The sequence below is a fragment of the Coenobita brevimanus genome, chromosome 26, assembly GCF_032717465.1.
Source record: "Coenobita brevimanus isolate Jiangsu-jjx chromosome 26, ASM3271746v2, whole genome shotgun sequence".
In the NCBI taxonomy this organism is placed as follows: Eukaryota; Metazoa; Arthropoda; class Malacostraca; order Decapoda; family Coenobitidae; genus Coenobita; species Coenobita brevimanus.
Window position 1 is genome coordinate 9,780,829 of NC_136979.1, and position 22,840 is coordinate 9,803,668.

The 22,840-nt window shown below is 42.2% G+C and overlaps 1 protein-coding gene across 1 annotated transcript in view; it reads right to left on the reverse strand.

The window, feature by feature from the left end:
- The window catches only part of LOC145394156 (uncharacterized), a 156,957-nt gene that overhangs the window by 24,460 nt on the left and 109,657 nt on the right, over positions 1-22,840 (reverse strand). Inside the window, exons 10-11 of the mRNA XM_080268135.1 lie at positions 22,487-22,611; positions 2,651-2,769 (exon numbers count right to left, since the gene is read on the reverse strand). Of these exons, the coding sequence (XP_080124261.1) occupies positions 2,651-2,769; positions 22,487-22,611 (244 nt within the window). The remainder of the gene's footprint in view (positions 1-2,650; positions 2,770-22,486; positions 22,612-22,840) is intronic.

Here is a 22,840-nt window from a genome sequence, read left to right on the forward strand (position 1 = left end):
GGGGGTGGGGTTATGAGGGGTAGACCGAGAAAGACATGGGACGAGGTCATTAAGTGTGACCTCAGGGTTAAGGGACTGAACAAGGAGGCCGCAACGGATCGTGCAGTGTAGAAAGCCGCCATTAGGTGACCAAGGCCGACGCACGCAACCATGTTGGAGCCTTTAAAAATGAAACGAAACGTATTCAAATATAGCACTTAACTCTTTTAAGTCCAAAAAAGTAATAATTAAGTTGTGTATATTATTTATATAAATTTTACTGAAGATTAGTAGAAAAAAATTGAAAAAAACTTAATTTCTGCTCACAGCTCTTGTACCATCGAAATTAAACATTAAGCCTAAGTCATATCATTGATGGAACACCGCCAGTGTTTCTATGTGTACCCCTTGACTCGCATGTTCCTACCAGTCCACCACAGCTCCTGACAGAAGACTGTTTTCTAGCTATTTATGTCGAACTTCATTCTAACCACAGTGATATAATATTAAGGTCTAAATATTTTGTATGTTTTAGCCCAAGTATTTTACCATTTAGATGAAGATGAATTTACTATTTAAGACAGTCAACAAAATGTGAAATACGATCATATATTTGAAAAATAATCATCACTACAGTGTTAGTTCACACCTAGAAGAATAGAGAAAGAGAGTGCTGGAGTCGAAGGTCATTGGGTAAAACCAACATTTATATATTTTTCATTGTTACTCCATCGATTCCGATACAATTCCAATTATAGGATAATATTTCCCTTCCAATACTGATACTGATAATAACTGGCTTTTGCTTGCTGATTTACAGCACTAGAGGGCTCTCCCTTCATGCTAAGGGATTTTTGTATGTGGCATGTTATGAGTGTAATGCTGTATGGTTGTGAGACCTGGGCAGAAAAGGAGGAGGATATTCATAGGCTCAAACACACAGAAATGGCAATAATTTGATGGATATGTAATGTATCCTTGAATACGTGGCCTAGGGGGGCTTAGATTGTAAATGAAGAGTTGACAGGAAGAATGAGACTTGAGTGTGTTGGTGTTGTTGTGATGAAGAGTGGAAGACTGAAATGGTTTGGGCATGTTGAGAGAATGGAGGATAACAACTGGGTGAGGAGGGCAAAAAGTGTGAACGATAGGGGTAAGGTTGTGAGAGGCAAATCAAAAAAGACCTGGGATGAGGTCACAGAGTGTGCCATCAGGGATATGGGATTGAACAGGGAGGTTCCCAGAGATCAAGCAGTGTCGAAAATCACCATCAGGTGACCAAGGCCAACACGTGCAAGCATGCTGGAGCCTTTATAAACGAAACAATATGATACCATAAGATTTCAAGTGTTTCTATGACATAAAACCACACCACAGAATGAAGATAGAGTGGCTAACACCATCATGTGGTACATTTTAGTACAATATTAGGAACTAAGCAACTTGAGTCTTCTTCACAATGTAATGAAGATCATTAATGGCTGCATGTGAATTGTTACAGTATGTCTCCTTTCAGAACAATAAATAAATAAATAAATAAATAAAAGTTACATTTTATTCACTTTCTACACAACCACTATATGTAAAATCAATACTGTATACCCCTAATAACAATAATGAACATATCTGAGGGGGGTCTTTTTATTACCCACAGAGAGTTGTCTAGCAGTTTATTTCCATGGGACTTCATTGAATCACAGGAGGTACACCCCACCCCAAACTGCCCCAAATTTTAAACACTTCCATCCATCATCCAATCCTTTACTGTCCCATCAGGAGCACAGGAACCCAGTGCTAGGCAAATTTGTCCAGATTTTTAAAGTTAATGACCAGTCATGTGTCACTGAACAGCAATGAGTAATAAAACCCTAGCCATCCTTTGGGTGTTAAACTGCATGATGGTCACCTGTCCCTCAGGTGCATTAAGTGAATGACAAACCCTAACCACCTCTTAGATGGCAAAATGTTCTTGTACATCTGGTAGGAGTGCCTTAATTCACTTGAGCATCATGTTGTTACTGTTGAGCCACCCCAGTCTGTCCGACTACGCAGACCCATCCATCACAGGAAAGCGACCACCCCTGCAAGGCCATCCTGTGCTGTGAACTGATATTCCCAAGTGGCTGACAGCACCTCACTACAGCCAGGCGCAGGGATTAATGTCAAGGTTTGGTTCCTAGGTGGATGCTGCATTTGTATGTCTCCACCCAGGGCACCACAGTAGGCTCCATGTCACCCCATGATTTGGCTACTGTATATGGTTACCACCCAGCATAGTAAATGGTTTCCTGAGTTACAAGAAACCATCTGGCTTGTCACTCAGTGCAGTGCCACCTGAAGTGGAAAGAAGAGTAATAAAATGTGACAGAAATGATAGGAGAAACAGGAAGAGAGGAGGACAGACACAGAAAAAGAATGATACTCATAGACATGAGGGAAGTAGTAGGCAGAGCCACACCTACCACCATCTGGTTGAGAATACCACCCAATTTAGTCAATCTTGTTCCTGAGCTACAAGAAACCACTTAGCTTGTCACTCAGTGTAGCCACCAGAATGTAGCATTGCATCAAGGGAGTGGATGTTAAGCATGCCCTCCTATCAATGAAGTGACTAAGAGGGATATAAAGGAGGGAAATACAGATATTATAAAAAAGGAATCAGCCAACTAACCTGGTGTAGAGAGTGAGGTGCGCTGCGTGTGCATGGGGGAGTATCACGGTGAATGCGGAATGTCTCAGTGGATGTGGCTGGTCTGGGCAGAAGCAATAAAAATCACTCAGCCCATACACCTAGAAAGAACACGTTTCAACTTTATCCTCTGATATGGAACTACTGTAAATAATATCAGCAATTTTATATCATAAAGGTATCAAAAGAGCTACCAAGTTAGAGTGAACAGACCCATTACAGCCAGCATATCCATAGTTTAGACAATGATTATTACACTTCAAGCAAAAGTTCTGAATCTCTCTCTCTCTCTCTCTCTCTCTCACACACACACACACACATACACACACAGGTCACCAACAGAGATGGAGCTCTTCCTGGACTGTGCAGAAGTAACTGCAAAATCAGCAGCGAACAAGGAGACAAGCCTATTGTGATTGTGAAAATGAGTGCATGCGTGGTGGTCCTGTCGGTCAATAGTAAAAAAAAAAAAAACAGCAAGTTTTGGTCAAAGAGTTCAAGATACAGTGGAAATAGAAAGATTCCATATGGTAGCACAATGGCAGAAGGCGACGGAGCTTTGTTTACATATGATGAAAAGGAATTCGAGGGCTTTTCCAGACGATGTGGGAAATGCAAGTAATATGTTGAACCAAACAAGAGTAGCTGGAGTAGAGAAAACAACAGAAAGGAATGTCAAGGAAATAAAATAGGTATGAGTAGTAATTAGAGAGTTACAGGAATGAACCCAACAGCAAGAGAGAGAGAGAGAGATCATAGCTTTACGAAGTAAACTGGAAAAAGTTTGCACACGCAGTGTAGAGTAAGAAAGAGAAGTCACAGAATTGAAAGTGAGTAACGAATCAACATCAAATGAAATAAAACAGCTCAAGAGGGAGAATAAGAGGTTGGAAGAAGAAAGAGACAGGATGAAAAGCAAAGTAGATGAGAATGAATCCAAATCAAGAATACAGGATGAACACATTAAAGAAATCAAGGAGCAACATAAGGGATGGAAGGAAATTCAGGAAGAGGGAAATGTAAATCTGAAAGAGATTATAGAACAACAAAGCAAGGAAAAGGTGGAGAGGGAAGTGATTAGGGTGCTGAGAAGTAGAGAATCTTTAGTTAGGGATGTAGCAGATAAGAAAAAATGTTTAATAATTTCAGGAGTTAAAGAAAAACATATGACAATAAGATCAGAAAGAGAAAGAGAAGAACTAAGCATGGTTAAAGAAATAATATCAGTAGTCATGGAGGAAAACAACGAAGTTCAAGGAGAGAATGAAGAGGTGTTTAGGTTAGGAAAGTACGAGGAAGGAGGGCCAAGGCCATTGAAGGTTAAGTTTAAGTCTCAGGCTACAGTAAATGGAATTATCAGTAGAACATGGAAGTTATCAGACAAGGAAGGGTTAAAAAATGTTTGGATATGGAGAGATGCAAATGAAGAAGAAAGAGCTAAAATAAAGGAATTACAGTACTAAAAGAAGCAAAGGTAAAAAACGAAGAGAACGGAGGAAGAGAAGACAGAGTTTTATTGGAGAGTCATGGATCAGAAATTAAGGACGTGGTACTGGCAAAGAGAAGGAGAAAAGAGGGTATATAAAACATCAAAAAAAACTGGAAGGTGGCATATACTAATGTTGATGGTTTAAAATCGGCAAGGCTAGAAATCAACGATTTTTTGAGTGGACATGAACCTGATGTTATGTGCTTTGTAGAGACCAAATTAAGAGAAGATATTGATTTTCATATGGGAGGTGGTAAATACAAACTGTGCAGAAAAACAGAAAAGAAAAAAAGGGAGGACGAGTGATGATAGCAGTGAAGAACAACATAAATGTTGATACAGTGGAAGTAGGAGAAGGCAGGGCCGAAGTGATAAATATGAAATTAGAAACTGGAGAAAATAACAAGAGAGATATGGCAGTAGTGTATGTTCCCCCTAAGACAAGAGCATGAAGTGATGATGAATATCAGGAAATGTTGTCAGACATGGCTAGCTATTTACAGAAAATGATTGAGAAAAGTAATACAGTAATATAATTTTAATGGGTGACTTCAATTGTAAAGAGGTGAACTAGGAGGAATGCAACTCAGAAGGCAGTGAAGATTCATGGGGCACTACATTATTAAACATAACAATGAACAATGTTATGATGCAGTGGGTCAAAGAAGAGACACAGTTCCGAAGTGAGGACACACCAACAATACTAGACTTACTGTTTACCAAAGAACCTGATGTAATAGAATTCTTGGAGTATCTGTGTCCTATTGGAAAAAGTGATCATGTGATCACTGAGTTCCACATGATAACAGGGAACGTGCAGCCAAGAGACGAGCTTTATAGGCAGGGAAGATACAACTTTGGGAAAGCAAACTTTACAGGATTGAGAAAATTTTTCGAAAATGCAGATTGGAGGAAATTCAGAGAAACAAGAGAGATACAGAGGAAGTGTGATATTTTTCTAGCCTTCTAGAATTCGGGAGTGGAAACATTTGTGCCAAGAGTAAGGGAGAAAGAAAGTAGAAAAAAAGAGTGGTTTAATAGAAGGTGTATGATAGCAAAAAAAAGAGAGAGAGACAGCATAGAACAATTGGAGAAAGAGAGATAACAACAGAACAAAGGATGAATATAAAAGAACTAGAAATGATTACACAAGAATACGCTGAGAGGAAGAGAGGAATTTTGAAAAAGGTATAATAGACAAATGTAAGGATGAACCCAAACTGTTTTATAGATTTGTCAATGGCAAACTAAAACAAAAGGAAGGAATCACCAAACTGAAAGTAGAAAGAGAGGTCTATAAAGATGCGGCAATGCAAGCAGAAATAATGAACAAACGTTTCCAGTCAGTTTTCACTAATGAAAATGAGTCTGAGGAAGGGGAGGGAGTGGCTAGAAATGTAGTGATAAAAGATATAAAAGTGGAAGTACAGGAAATGTATAAATTTCTGGAAACTCAAGATGTGAGGAAAGCCCCAGGACCTGATGGAATCTCTAATTGGGTACTGAAGGAATGCAGAAAACAACTGGCGGATAAGATTCACGGTTTAATTGTGTTCTCTGGAAGGGGGGAAATTGCCTCATGAATGGAAGAGGGCAAATGTGGTACCAATTTACAAGGGAAGAAACAGGGAAGAACCCCTGAATTATAGACCAGTGTCCCTAACCAGCATGGTCACAAAACTGTGTGAGAGAATTCTGAAAGATAGATGGATAAAATATCTGGAAGAGATGAATATTTTGGCTGAAAGTCAGTTTGGATTTAAAAGTGGAAGGTCATGTATTTCCAACTTGTTGAGTTTTTACTCAAGAGCGATTGATGTGGTACAGGAGAGAGATGGTTGGGTGGATTGTGTGTATTTAGATTTGGAGAAGGCCTTCGACAAGGTGACTCATAAGAGACTAATGTGGAAACTAGAGCATATAGGAGGACTGAAGGGGAACCTCCTGGAATGGATGAGAGACTTTTTGAGCGACAGACAAATGAGGACAGTAATAAAGGATAGGATGTCTGGATGGAGGGAAGTAACAAGTGGAGTCCCACAGGGCTCGGTGTTGGCGCCAGTAATGTTCCTGATTTATGTAAATGATATGGTAGATGGAGTGAACAGTTATGCAGTCTGTTTGCGGATGATGCAAAGATCTTGAGGAAGGTAGAGGTTGAGGGGGATTGTAAAATGCTGCAGGAGGATTTGGATAGGATACACAATTGGAGCCGGAGGTGGGAAATGAAATTTAATGCAAAGAAATGTAAAATATTGGAAATGGGTAAAAGTACCAAGAGCCCATCATTGAATTATTTAATTGGTAATGAACCAATTACAAAAGTGAGAGAAGAGAAAGATTTGGGAGTGCTGGTTCAGGACAGTTTGTCACCTGAAAAACACATTAACAAGGCAGTTAGAGAGACGTATAAACTCCTGACTAATATAAGAGTAGCTTTTCATTATATGGATGAGGAGATGATGAAAAAATTGATAGTGGCCATGATTCGCCCCAGCTTAGAATATGCAGCAGTAGTGTGGTCCCCACACAAAAAGAAAGATATAAACAAGATTGAAAGAATACAAAGAACAGCAACCAGGATGGTCCCCAGTCTGGCAGATCTGTCATATAGAGAGAGGTTGGAAAAGCTGGATTTGCCTTCCCTAGAAGACAGGAGAAAGAGAGGAGACATGATTGCAGTGTTCAGGACCATGGTTGGAGTAGATAAAATTGACAAAGAAGATCTGTTTTTATGGGATAAGAGAGTAACAAGAGGACACGGAATGAAACTGAAGAAACCAAGCTGCTTGAAGGATATCAAGAAATATAGTTTTCCTTATAGATGTATAGACCTGTGGAATAGCCTGGACAAAGAGATCGTCCAGTCTAAAAACTTAAACGAGTTTAAAGCTAAATTTTACTTACTGAGAAACAGAGAGGGGACCCCACGAGCATAGCTCATTTCCTGTATATCACAATTAGATAAATACACACACACAGACACACACACACAGACACAGACACACAGACACACACACAGACACACATACACACACACACACACACACACACACACACACACACAGCCAAGAAAGCTGTTGGGACCAAAAGCTCCTGGATCTTGTGCAAGAGTTTTTCCTAACGCAACATGTAAGGGAAAGCACCAGAAAAAGAGGACTCGATGTACCGTCAATGCTAGATCTCATATTTACTAGGCAAGAAAACGATATTGACAATTTAATATACAGTAAACCCCCGCTATAATGCAGTTCAGATATTGCCGGTTCACTTTATCGCGGGATTTTCATTGGAACCTAAGTATTTTTACATTGCGGAAACTCCGCCTCATCGCTGTTTCCGCAAAGCCTACTACGGCTATTTTGAGGGTACAGTACATATGAGGAGTCTCATGGACAAGGGGCGAATGTGCCACCCCCATCAAAAATGAGTTATGCATGTTTTCCGATAGATGGAAGCACTGAAAATCTCGTGGTGAAGAGCGTTTTCCGATTCCGACCCAAGTGGGTTCAGAATTCTAGGTTCAATCTCCCTTGTTTTGCACACGTGGAGGGGAGGAGGAGGAGGGTGGGGAGGGTCTGTGATTTCAAAGCGGTAGGGGCGAATGTCGGCACGCGCCCAGCCAATGGGCGAGCGGCTCCCTCTGTCAGAGTTAAAGGGCCGCCTCTCAGCCTATCAGACTCGCGCTGGCACCCCCGCTAGTCATCCCACCAAGCACGTGAGTGAAGCCTGGCTTTGTTTACACTCCGATGACGTCCTCAACTACTAACTATTAGGCCCCCCCCCCCCCTCTTCATCTTGGTGTGCAGTTGGAGTTGTAAATAGTTGGTGAGTATTATAACTTCATTGTATCAGTCATTAACAATATAATGGTTATCATACACACAATAAAACAACCTGTTGCCGATAAGGAGATGAAAATATTTAATTAATAATGATAGGAAAAATATTAATTATAGGAATTTTTGGCTGAAAATTTCACAGTATCTTAGTTTCATTTACATCTAATACAGGAATGAATTTCAAGTTGATTGAACAATAATTACTATATGCTGAAAAAACACCATCGCGTGTTTTACTGTGTGTGTGTGTGTGTGTGTGTGTGTGTGTGTGTGTGTGTGTGTGTGTTTTCATTTTTTCCTGCAGTATAAATTTGCCTCTTCCAGAGGATTCTAATGATATATAATAACATGCTATTCTATAATATTCTATGTCTGCCACCTATTCCTGAACTTTAAACGCTCATAACTAAAAAAAAAAAAAAAAGGGGGGCATTCACCCCTTGTCCACGAGACGCCTCATATTTTACATCTTTATTTTCAGTACAGTAACCCCTCCAATATCCGGATCAATAGAGCCATAGGCAGGTCCGGATAGTGGTCCTGTCCGGATATTGGGCCCCAGCTTATGGACTAGTACTTATGGACCCTAACTCTGAAAAACACCTATACAACTCCCTCTGGACATGCATTGCACCTATTTAAGACCCAAATCACACCAATAAGGGACATAAAAGACTGAAATAAATGCAAAAGAACCATAAAATGAGGTTTTAGAGGTGAGTTTATACAATATTAAACATTCTGGGTACTTACAAGTCTGTGGCTCCTGGACTGGTTTGAACCGCCAGTTTGCAGTCCACAGTTAATCCTCTGCACTCTAAATTCTAATTTCTTAACACTGCACACCACTGTAAATTCCTGTGTGTTCTAGTGGCAAGGTATTGCAGTTTATTCACTGTTTATTCACAAAAAACAAGCACCTGTGGCTTGCACTGTTATGAGTATCTGCTCTCCATCGGAGTTAAGCTGTGACTGTTGATGTTGGTGGGGTAACAGAGTTGCCAGATCGCAACAGCCACATTACCAATCTCCTCAACTTTCATTGTCAAATATAACTTTTCATTACCAAATTCGTAAAGCTAGCATATATTCTTCACTAATTATATATACAAGTGGAAATACATGTAATCACTCTCCTTATAACTAACACCATGTTGATTATTTTCACACTATGTAGGGTAGCAGATTAATCAGAGAGAGCAAACAATCCACCATCTCCATCCTGTGTATCCTCATACATGTGAAAAATCCATTTGGTAATGCATTATTCTAATTCATTACCAAACGAATTTTTCATTATCAAATTGGCCCACAATTGGTAATGAAAAATACCAAATGGCAACCTGACAGGGGAGGGGGGAGGGGGAGGAAGGAAGGGGTGAAGGGACCATGGTGTAACAGCTGTTTGGCGCCAGGCGGGAATTTCAAATTATGGGAGGGAAAAAAGTCAGATTTTTTTCGAATTTTTTGCAGTTTTTGGCCCATTTTGGGAATGTTGGATCCCAGGAGGATTATGTCCGGTTAGTGGGGATGTTCAGATATTGGGCGTTCGGATATTAGAGGGATTACTGTACTGTATTCTGAAATGGATATGTTTATGGTATTTTACATCTTTATTTATTCCAAAATATTAATAGCTATATTAAAATAATAATTAAAAATCAGCTAATATATTTGATAAAATACAACCGAAATCCTGGCATGGGGTGAGGAAATACCCAGACTCATTGGTAGGTGGCACACAATTGGCTGGAGCCTTACCAGTAGCCAATCCAAACACGCTTTACATTGTTACTTGCCGCTGATTGGCTGCTGCCGACGCGCCCTCCTCAAAGAAAGGAGCAGGACCGCACCACACCACCATACCGCACCTCCCAGTTTACCTGACAAGCACAGGCGTAGGTGGAGACACTTCAGCAGTCTGGTGCACAAACTCTCACTGCCTCCCATATGCTACATTCTGCCTTCTTTATTGTCCAAACAGTTGACTCATTCACCCCAAACATACGGTTCTGAGCCAGGTCACAGGCATAGGTGGAGACACTTCAGCACAGTCTGGTGCACTAGCCCACACTGACTCCCGTTTAGTCCCGTATGCTACGTTCTGTCTTCTTTATTGTAAGAACAGTTGACTCACCCCAAACACACGGTTCAGAGACAATTCACCATCAAGTCAATTCACCATTAAAACATGGATGATTCCCTGTCATTCTATAAATATTTTTTTTTTTTTTTTTTTAATGCGAGGAAGAAGGAACCAAAGGCCATGAGCCCGCAGTAACAGTTCCCTCCAAGAGAAAAACAAAATACAACAGAGAACCAAATTCAAGATCCGATCATTTTGAGATGCCTGGACACACTGCGTTTGAAAGACTGGAGATCATAGGCAGCAGGAAATACAGACAGAGGGAGACAGTTCCAGAGCTGACCTGTTGCATAAATAAATGACTGGGAGTAACGGTTAACTCTTGCATTAGAGAGTTGGACAGAAAAGGGATGAGAGTTTGCTGCCAGACGGGTGCTACGCGCCCGTCGTAGAGGTGGAGGAATGCAAGCAGACAGTTCAGAGGAGCAGTGACCATTAAAGTAGCGATAGAAAAGAGATAAAGATGCAACAGTGCGGCTAAGAGACAGAGGTTGAAGGGAGTCAGTAAGAGGAGGTGAGTTAATGAGACGAAAAGCCTTTGACTCCACCCTATTGAGAACAGCTGTATGTGGGGAGCCTCCCCACACATGAGAGTTGTACTCCACACAGGGGCGGATAAAACCCCTGTATAGAGTCAACAATTGTGCAGGGGTAAAGAAAGAGTGGAGTCGGCTTAGCACACCCAATCTCTTGGAAGCAGATTTTACAAGAGATGTAATATGATCTTTCCAAGATAAGTCCTGAGTAAATGAAACCCCAAGCATGTTCAAGGATGATGCAGGATTAAGCTGAATATTATTAAACATTAGTGGGTATACCTGTGGAAGATTCTGTCGGGTTGATAGGTGTAGGAACTGAGTCTTAGATGCATTAAAAACAACCATGTTATTTTTACCCCAGTCAGAGATACGAGCCAAGTCAGACATTAGGTGTGCCATAGCCTCATCCCTTGTTTGTTGAAGTAACTGTTGAGATGGGCGTTGCGGGAACCGAATGGAAAGGTGAAGGGTGGAGTCATCAGCGTATGAGTGGATAGGGTTAGATGTACAGCTTAGAAGATCATTGATGAATAAAAGGAAGAGAGTTGGTGATAGGACAGAGCCCTGAGGAACACCACTGTTGATAGATCTAGGAGAAGAACGATGGCCGTCTACAACAGCAGCTATAGAACGACCAGAAAGGAAGCTAGCGATGAAGGCACAGATAGAAGGATAGAAACCGTAGGAGGGCAGTTTGGAAATTAAAGATTTATGCCAGACTCGATCGAAAGCCTTTGAGATGTCAAGAGCAATGGCAAAGCTTTCGCCAAAGGCCCGAAAGGAGGATGACCAGGAGTCTGAAAGGTAGGTGAGAAGATCGCCAGTGGAGCGTCCCTGACGGAATCCGTACTGACGATCGGAAAGAAGGTTGTGATAGGAAAGATGCCTTAAAATTTTTCTATTGAGAATTGACTCGAAAACTTTTGAAATACAGGACGTTAAAGCAATTGGACGATAGTTGGAGGGTTGGGAGTGGTCACCCTTCTTTGGGACTGGCTGAATGAGAGCAAACTTCCAGCAAGAAGGAAAGGTACAAGTTGACAGACAAAGGCGAAAGAGTTTGCCTAGGCAGGGTGTAAGCACAGAAGCACAGTTCTTGAGAACAACAGGAGGGACCCCATCAGGCCCATATGCCTTGTTAGTACTGAGGCCAGTGATGGCAGAAAATACATCAATAGAAGAAATTTTAATGTCAGCCATGAGGAAGTCAGAGGGGGGAAGAGATGGAGGAACAGCACCGGAATCGTCTAAGGTGGAATTGGAGGAGAAAGTCTGTGCGAAGAGATCTGCTTTATCAGTAGAGGAAATAGCTACAGAACCATCAGAGTAGAAAAGAGGAGGGAAGGATGATGAGGTAAAGTTGTTAGAAAGATTTTTGGCAAGGTGCCAGAAGGAGCAGGAAGAATTCGAGTTGGAGAGTTGAGAGCATTTAGTATGGATGAAATTATTTTTAGTAGAGCGAAGAACAGACTTAGCACGATTCCGGGCAGAAACGTAAAGATGATGTGATTCAGGGGTGGGTTGGCTCTGGTACCTTTTGTAGGCCCTCTCCTTGTTGCGGACAGCATTAGAACAAGCGTGATTAAACCAAGGCTTTCTGGCGTTAGTCAAAGGATATGAGAAAGGAATGTATGCTTCCATGCCTGAGAGAATAACCTCCGTAATGCGCAAGGCACACTCAGATGGCTCCCGGCCATGGAAGCAATAATCATTCCAGGGAAAATCAAAGAAGTACTGCCTGAGGGCCTCCCAGTCCGCGGCTCCAAAATGCCATAGACGACGTTTCCCTGGAGGGTCCACAGGCCGTACCGGAGTGATAGGACAGGTTAAGGTAATAAGGTTGTGATACTTATTATTGATTAATTAATACTTTAATAACTAATTTTCAGGGGGATTTTATAACTCATATAAGTAAAAAACTAGTGTACTGTACTTGCTAAATAAACTGGTATGTAAATAAATGACGGGGAATCGTCCTGACGGAGAATTGTCGCCGACATTCCTCCCTGAAGTTTGTCCAACACTTTAACTTTCTCTGTCAGCAACATCGCTTTACCAGTCCGTTTTGGTGTGTTACCACATGCATCACTAGCACTACGCTTAGGCCCCATGTTGACAGACAAGGCAAGCAATCACTGGAAGGCAGAAAAATAAGCCACAAATAATGATTTGCAAGTCACGCATGGTTCGACCATCGGATTCAAACTAACTGTGTGGTGCGTGGTAGACTGACCTCCCACACTTACGTTTCGCTCACCGGCCGCAGAAATGTCATCATAAATGCCCTCTCAAGAGCTGCACAACTAATATACACCTTGTACTGAACTTCATGATCATCATCATCTTCAATTCATCTCATTCATCATCAGTGAGTACCCGTACTGGTTTTTCTTATTAATAGACAATAAATAGCCATTTTAGGGGTAGCATCGATACATCGCGGATTTTTGCTTATCGCGGGTGCCTTTGGAACATAACCCTGCGATAAAGTGAGGGTTTACTGTATCACCCTCCAATCGGCAAAAGTGACCATGCAGTACTAAATTGCAACTTCAGGATTGCATATGACATAGATAACGGCAATGAAAGTTACAAAAAGAGTCTAAACTATAAAAAGGGAAAGTATCATGACCTAAAGAAGTACTTCTTAGAAACAGCTTGGGAAAAGGAGCTTAGAGGACAAGATTTAAATGCTATATATAAAAAATTCTGTGAACTTCATGAAATAGGAGTCCAGAAGTACATCCCACAGCACAAAGAAGCAGAAAAGAAAATAAAGAAATGGTTCAATACAGAATGTAAAAAATCAAAAGAAAAAAGAGATTTGTTGTGGAATAGATACAGAAGACACAATAGTGAAAGGGCATATAATAATTACAAACAGGCAAGAAATGATTATACAAGAATAAGGAGGGAAGCCCAAAAACAGTTTGAGGAGGATATCATAAACAAAAGTAGTGATCAACCAAAGCTATTTTACAGCTACATCAGAAGCAAAACCAAAGTAAAAGATAAAATACAATCCATTACGGACGATGGAATCACCTATACACAAGAGAAGGATATCTGTGAAGCACTAAACAAGAATTTCCAATCAGTTTTTACAGAGGAAAAAATTTTTGAGAGGGATTATGTGGAACATGCATGCCCACACATACTACCAGATATACAAACATCAGAAAAAGATATACAGGAGGAGCTAAGTAAATTAGACAAAGGAAAAGCAAATGGTCCTGATGAAATTTCATGTTGGGTGCTATGTGAATGTGCAAAGGAGTTAAGTAAACCATTATTTTTAATTTTCAAGAAATCCTTGAGTCAAGGGAAACTACCTGATATCTGAAGAAAGCAAACATTGTTCCCTTATTCAAGAAAGGAAATAGACAAACTCCACTTAACTACCGACCAGTACCACTAAACAGTGTTGTAAGTAAGGTATTAGAAAAGCTTATAAGAAAAGCTTGGGTAAATCATCTAAAAGAACACAATATGATAACAGAAAGACAGTTTGGTTTCAGAAAAGGAAAATCATGTGTTACTAATCTGTTGAGCTACTATGACAGAGTAACAAACACAATACAGGAAAGAGAAGGATCGGTGGAGAGTATCTATTTAGATTTCAAGAAAGCATTTGACACAGTACCACACCAAAGACTTTTATGGAAACTATACCATCAAGGAGGAATTCGAGGCAAACTGTATTGTTGGATGCAAGATTTTCTCATGAAAAGGAAAAACAGTACTAAGAGGAAACTACTCATCATGGAAAGAAGTGACTAGTGAAGTACCACAGGGCTCAGTGCTGGCACCAATCATGTTTTTAGTATATATAAATGATATAGACAGTAACACTGGAAATGAAACTTATCTAAATGTGTTTGCAGATGATGCAAAAATACAAAGGAGAATTACTAACACAGACTCTTGTAAAGAGCTACAAGAAGAATTAAATAAACTTCATGAATGGAGTAATACATGGCAAATAGAATTCAATGTAGACAAGTGTCATGTAATCAAGTTTGGTAAAAGTGGAAAAAGACCTGCTTGGGATTATATGTTAGGAAATAAAACCCTACACACATCAGAAAGAGAGAAGGACCTAGGTGTGATTGTCAATAACAGACTATCTCCGGCTGACCACATCAGTGAGAAGGTACGGAACATGTATACACTGCTTGCCAATATGAGAATAGCGTTTACATACATAAATGAAGACATGCTAAGAAAGATAATAACATCATTCATCAGACCAACCCTGGAGTATGCATCAGTAGTCTGGAGTCCTCATCTCAAAAAACACATAGACAAGATTGAAAAAGTTCAGAAGGGCCGCTACAAGATGGGTACCAAGCTTAACCCCTAAAACGCGGCTGTGTACGGCCGATCCCCCCGCTGTGGCGGGGTTGTAGCGGGGTCTGAGTACCTGTGGGAAAATATTTGCCAAAAATCAGAGATTAACCCTAGAACATTAAAATTTTTATGGCATATAGTACTTACATTCAGCTTTCTCCTGAGACACATGTTGAGCCTTCGTGGACTACCAAAGGACTTGTGAAGACTTGCAAAGTTGGGTAACAAAGTCTTCACTTTCACACCTCCAGAAACCTGGTTTTCTTTCTACCACAGCCTCAATCTGTCACAGTACACTTTATACAACAATGTACAGGTTGTTTGGAATCCGTATTTGTACAATAAGCACTGAAAATAAGGCTATAATGAACGGAGCGCACGGCCGACATGCAGCGCGGCGGCGATCTTCCCGTCACTGAACACACATTTCCCTTTTCACGGCTAAAAACACGTATACTGCATTATTTTCCTTCATAGTACTTCGCAAAGGTTCGCTTGTCACTATTACGGCCATAAAAATCACTGTCACTGCCAGTATTGTGAATCGGGAATGAGGAAGACCACCGCGGCACGAGTTTATTCAGCCTTACGGCAGGCACTTTATTCTCGCTCCGGTCGGCCACTCGCACTTCATTTCTATCGCTCACTTTCACTCTAGCTGTCTGTTTTTTGCCTTATTCATCAGTGTCACTGTCCATTGTTATAAAAATAATATTTTCTACACAACAAACTGTCACTGTCAGAACATAGAATAGGAACATATGCTTTCAACTACTTACACTGGAGTGACTGTCACTCGCAATACTTATATTATTACTATGTACAATTATTTACACAAAAAAACACTGTCACTGCTTTTACAAGTACATACACTAATTTACACTCATCAGACTGTCACTGTCAGTACGTAAAAGAAAACTAAACACTAGTATCACTGTCACTCTCAGTATTATTTCCAAGAATCTTACCCTTATTTTCAATATCTAGTCAGGCTGTGGTAGTCAAAGAAACACGGGTAAGCACAGAGGGGAATTTTGCACTCTTTGCACTGCAAGGAGGTGCGCCTAAATGTTCTGTCCTGCCAGGTAGTGTGGCTGCACACATGACACCTCCTCAGTGCTTTTCCCCTCTTGGCAGTGGCAGGCAGTGGCTCCAGGCGGTGTCGCTGAAGGTAGGCCTGACACTGTAGGCGGTCTGGAGGTGTCTGTGGGTGGCGCTTGGGACCTAATGCCAGTACCTGCCCATAACGCTGAAGCAGCTGGTAGACACAAGTCTTAGAAAATCATCGGAGAGAGTAGTTTGCTGGCTTCCTGTTCTTGATCTTATACAGGATGAAGGCGTTCAGCATGCACATATCAATCAAGTGCAAGAACACCTTCCTGTACCAGCGACGATTCCTCCTCAGGCAGTCTATCTCTCCGATCATCATGTCAGACTTGTCCACCAGCCGCATATTGACGTTGTAGTCAATGACAGCATCAGGCTTCATCACAGGCTCGCCAGTCCTTCTGTCGACCTTCCCTGTGGCCAGCATTTCCCCCCTGTGTACTGTGGTGAGCACATTCATGACTCTCTTATCGTGCCACCTGATCGCAAGCATCTTGTCAGTTTTCTTCAGGTGCACGTCTCCCCGCTTTGATTTTTCAGCCTCGGGGAAGGCAGGGTAGTGTGCCCTATTGCTCCTGACAGTGCCACAGGATCCGACGCCGTGTTCAGAAAGGTACTTGGCGAGTTTAGGAGCTGTATAGTAATTGTCCATATACAGGACATGATTCTCGCCAAAGTACTTTTCCAATAGCACTTTCACCACAGAACCAGAGAATCCAAGGGGGTCAGTCTTGTCCAAATCGACATTGCTGGCAGTGTAAATGACGAAGTCAAGGATGAACCCCGTCTTGCAGTCGCACAGCACGAAAAACTTGATTCCAAAGCGGTGCCGTTTGCTTGGAATATACTGCACAAACCGAAGACGGACCCTGAACAAAACCAAGGACTCGTCAATCACCACTTTCTTGAAAGGGCGCAGGAACCTCGTAAACTTATCCTTGATCAAATTCAGGGTTCCCCTCACTTTCCATAATGGGTCAGTTCGGGAAGGCTCATCATTGTTCGCGAAGTGAAGGTAAGTCATGAGCTGCCTAAAACGATCGCGGCTCATGTATTTATTGAAGATTGGTGTGGGGCAAAGATCGTCTGAACTCCAGTATTCCTCCAGCTTATGTTTCCAATTGTGGGGCATCAATAACATCAACCCAATAAATACAAAGAGTTCCCTGATCGTTAGAGGCACCCATGCTGCCATCCGCGATGTGGATGGCATTGCCGGCTCACCTTCTCCTTCACGAACTGCAGCAGATTGCCCCTCATACCTGTTCGTCTCGGTACAAATCTGCTCCATTACATCGTTGTCAAGGAAGGCCAACAGGTAGTCCAAGCATTCACCATCCTCTTGGACAGGGAAGTCAGCCTGAACTCCACACCCACTGTCATCAAAGGGCAGATCTTCTGGCACAAAATCTGAGCCCTCTGACCACACAAAGGCATCAAGAGTGCCCTGCCTAGGCAGGGAGGTGCTGGGGGCGGCGGGGGGAGGCAGGTCGTGTGGGAGTGGGTGAGGCAGGCGGTGAGACAGTGCGTGAGGCAGAGGCTGTCCTAGGTCGTGTTGGTGTAGTGGTGGTGGTGGTGGGGAGATTAGCAGAGGGTTCAAGGTCACTCGCGGTGGCGTGACTGGCGAGTTGCCTAGTGCGAGTAACCTTATGAGCTAGCCTTACACTAGGGGACAAAGTTCTTGCCCTACTACCATGAACGCTGGGCCTATGGAAACCTCTACTACGTAAAGTCGACTGTCTACTTCCCTTCCGAGGTGGTGAAGGCGACTCTGAAGACTCAGGAGAAAGGGCAGCTGAAGAGGAGGACGAGAGAATGGGGCTGGGAGTGCAAGGCGGGTTGGCGGTGGCGTGACGTGGCGTAGGGGACAATGGCTGTGAAGCGGGGTCACCACTCCTTTTCCTCTTGGCCCCCTTTCCATATTCTAGGCCCCTTTTCACAGGAGCCTTGCCTGCTGAGGTGCTTGGCACAGAAACAGTCACTTCTGGCACCTCAGACTCAGCACTCGATTGCGTGTCCGACTCTGCCAGGCTAGACCAAACACCGACGTCACTTCCATAATCCATGGACGCTTTCAATAATTCACTAGCTATTGCAGAGTCACTCAGTCCCTTAGCGGTTCCTGGCAAGGTTTTGTACGGGGTGGAGGTCACAAAACCCTTTTTCGGAGGGCTGGAAGGCACAGACTCGGAAGAGCTTGAATTCGATATGGTGTCACTTTGGAAGATTCGCGTGGACTGATGCTAAACAGGGGCAAACCGTGCGAAAAAATGCTAGTGTGACAACTGGGGAAACAAGCGTTTCCGAATAGCATAAAGTGCTTGCGAGAGTAAGGCGCAGATTGACACGTATGAGCCGTCCGCGCGCTGCCATATCGCACGACGAGGGAGGGCCGCGCATCGGTGCGTGGGTGGGTAAAAAAAATGAAACTTGGCAACAACCGAGGTCAGTAGTACAAAGGTCAAGTGTGCTAAAAGTAGCTCAAGGGTGGCGGTACTGATAGACAATACCAGCTGGAGCCTGCTTGCCCGCGGTTATTCAAAATTTACTCAAATCGCAAACGCAACGATCCGCCGTTATGTCCTTTGGGCCGACCGTCGCAAATGCGACGTTCCGCGTTTAAGGGGTTAAAGGATCTAAGCTATGAAGAAAGACTAAATAAACTGAATCTATTAACACTACAGGAGAGAAGGAAGAGGTGACATCTATCTATCTATCTATTGCCAGACGCCATAATCCCGTAAGGGGTGACCACTTGACTTTGAGTTACCTATTTTACAGGGCGGGGCACTAACCCTCCACCAACCCACTTGTTGACACGTAGGGAGCACGTATGGGTTGGTTATATGGTAACCACCCAGCGTATATAAATGCATATCAAGGAAGGAGAAAATAGACATAAATGATTACTTAACGTATGGGGAAGCATCAGCAAGAGGACACTGCAAAAAATTGCATAAAAACAGAGGTGATAAAGACGTAAGGAAATTTAGTGTCCCAAATAGAGCAACTGATCAGTGGAATGCACTACTGAATGAAATAGTGTGTGCCAAAACAATTCACAAATTTAAGGATATGTATGATAAATGTGGTTTAAGACACGGGACAGTACGAGCTTGACTAATTCCTGTAAAGATACAATTAGGTAAGAACACACACACACACACACAAAATACAGCCATTAGTATTTGCAGCTTAAACTGTGTTCAGGATGTCACATTAAAAAACTGGATACAGTATTAGCATGAATGGTTTTAAGAAAGGTTGATGGGCTGCCTGGAAGAAGTCAAAACTCCACATCATTATCCAAACCCTCATTCCCACCTAATAACAGAATGAGGTACGATTCACAGGTGAGGAAAGACAGTGTGAGAAACAACAGCATTCCCACTGAAATCTACAATCATTTACATATCATTTAACCCGCGCCGTCCCGAGGACGTACTTCCACGTCCTCACGTTTTGTCACAGCTAATCCCGAGGACATACTTCAACGTCCTGCAATTGCAAGGTTCATAATTTCCACAATTTTCAATTTTCACGAGTCATTTTTGGTACGTATACACGGGACACCTTCCTCAACAAGATGCCAGGCAGAGACAATGCCTTACCCAGCATGACCTCCTCCCCCCCCCCTGCATGCCCTTTTCTCAGCAATTCACCTGTTATCAGTGATCTGGCCAGTATAGCCATGTCATGCCACGGTACGAAATTCAGGGCCAGAGTGATTCCCCAATCAATGACAATGTGGAGGACAAACTTTACATAGCATTAGAGGAAGAAACAGTTAGAAATGGTGATCAGGTAATGTGGCAAAAAAAAGGTCAGGTATTAGTGATTGAAACAATGCTTATAATGCCTATATTACTGCTTGAAAACCAATATACTCTTGTACTACATATAAATTCGTAACAGTAAATAAATAAATACCGTTTATGAGTGGTGTGAAATAGTTATCCTCCCATAGAACTTGTTTTCTTTGGTGCCAGCCTGATAGAAAACCCAGTAAGGTAAGGAGGCTCTCCTACCTGTAATGAGTATTTTAAACCTCAGGTGAGCGATTTCTCTATGAATTTTTGATGTTTCTCACCAAAAGCGAAAGTTTTAGCAAAAAAAAAAAAGGGTCGAAAAATGGTCGGGATTGGGGGGTACCAGTGGTCAAAAAGTGGTCGGGACGGGGCAGGTTAAGTCTTCAAAATCCTGGCTCCATCTCTTGAGCAAATATACATCCAAAAGGCAACTTGCAACCTTGGAGTTGATTCTTTATCCTCATACATTATTTAAAGTACCTATATGTAATCCCTGTAATAACCAGACGCCCAATTCCCAGGCACCCCAATTTCTGAACATTTTGGGCCCGGTCCTTCGGAACCCAAAAATGACCAAAAAAACTAAAAAGGCAAAAAAGAAAATCTAATATTTTTTCAACCGAACTTTGAACTTGGCGCGCGGTGCTGAAGAGCTGTGTTTTCACGCGTAGTAGGGCGGCCCCCTGCTTCCTCCTCATTCCAGTTACTGCCTAACTACCGTCCCAACTAGACGCTTGTCGCAATGGCTGCTGCACATGCTCATTTTTTTTAATAAACAGTGAATAAACTACAATACCTCGCCACTAGACCACAAGGCAATTTACAGTGTTGTGTAGTGTTAAGAAATTTGGATTCAGAGTGTAAAGGATTAAGTGCAGAGTGCAAACTGGTGTGTTGCAACTGGCATGGTGCACGTATGAACAGAACGTGCAGTGTTAAACAGTTATAATTCACAGTGCAAAGGATTAAGTGCAGCACAACACTGGATTACTGTACATGCTTCAAGAGCATTTTCACCAATGTCAGAGCCTTAGAGGTGGCGGGTTAATCTTCATAACGGCCATGGACGTGTTGTAAGTACCCAGTACACTGTTAAACATTTTCCATACTCACTTCTAATTCCTCATTCTCTGGTTCCTTTTCATTTATTTCATGCTTTCTGTCCCTTATTTGTGTGAACAGGGTCTTAATAGGTGCTATGCATGTCCGGTAGGGAGTTATGTAGGTGGCTTTCTGAGTTAGGTTGGGTTAGGGTCCATAAGTACCTGTCCGGGAGGCATTTTCCCAATTCCCAGACAAATCCAATTTCCGGATATGCCTTTGGCTCTATTACACCAGTTACTGGAGGGATTACTGTAGTACTGTTGCAGTTTATAGTCCTTAAATGACAGTTATATATCAGATACATAACTTCTGCCTTCCCTGGAGTACTGTATAACTGGAAATGCAAAGGAAAGGTACTACACATCATCATCATCTTTATATTCAACCTGACTATAATGTACGAGCATTGTACATGCGAACCCCGTTATCCGATGGGGTAACATTGTGGAAAGTGGATCTGATAACATTTTACTAGATACCAGGTTGGTTATAACATTGGTTCAATGGGGCACCCACCCAAAACTGGAAGAAGAAAAAAAAAAATCCTTCCTACTACACTGGTTCCTAAACCTCCTCTAATGCTTTACTCTACTTTCTTTCACTGTATCAACTATGGGTACGATGAAAAGAGAAATAAGAGGGTACTTTCACTGTACCACTTACTGGTACGATAAAAAGAGCAATAAGAGAGGTGGAGCAGAAGTAATTCAACTAATAAAGTCCCAAAACATGTGTAACTAACCTTACATGGTGATCGGTCCTGGCCGAGTCAAAATCATGGGTCCCCCTCTGAGACTGGGGGACAGGTGGTGCCCCTGGCACTCACTTATTGTGCTCAGGAACATTCCCATCAGGTGAGGGGCAACTCTTCCTTGGATGAGTCACCTTCCCTGAGCACCATACTTTCCACCAGAGGTGGCACCTTGCCACTTGCAGTTATTTCACTTATTAAAAACAAGTCTATCTATCTATCTATTGCCGGATGCCATAAATAAGTACAGTACATAAATGAAATACAAATAAAATAAAGCACACACTGCAATACCTTTCAATCACTAATACTGTACACAAATGATGGAACGAGATGAACACAAGATGCGATCTCTACCACGGGATATATGAGAGAAAACAAGCAGGGGATGGAGTGGCCCAGCTGTTCGAAGTAGTGGCAGGAGCTATGGGACTTTGCAGAAGAATTGGAACTGGTTTCTGCATACATAAACAATGACGGCCATCTTGGCTTTGACAGGTGATGGTCAGATAGCATGTGTCTTGGCACGCACGGCGGGATTTTTGTCTGCCACCTTCACTGTTATAGCGGTAGTGTGCAATCAATACATGGAGATGGTCCTAACTTATTTAACATCATTCCAGTGATTTATCAATTACCAGGAAATTGGATAATGAGGGTGTGATGTACTATAACTCTTACCTTGGTGAGTGTGTAGCGTTGCATTATGCGAGTGATGATGTCAGTGAGAGGGGAGAAAAGAGTTGTGAGAGACACTTGACTTGTGATGCTGCCAGCCACCAGAGCAACACTGCTGAATGACACACCTGGTGATACACACAAAAATTACGTCACACAAGGAAATTTATCAACATCATAAATGTTCCAACCTCATTTTCCCAGCTATGAATGGGGTGAGGCAGGGTTCAGAATGCATGGAGAGAAAAAACTCTAAAGGGAGAATTAATCAACAATATGCCCGATGATGAGAGTAACACACTCATTCACTCGCCATTTAAGTCCCTAGATGCCTGACTTCTCCTTTACTAAAGAATT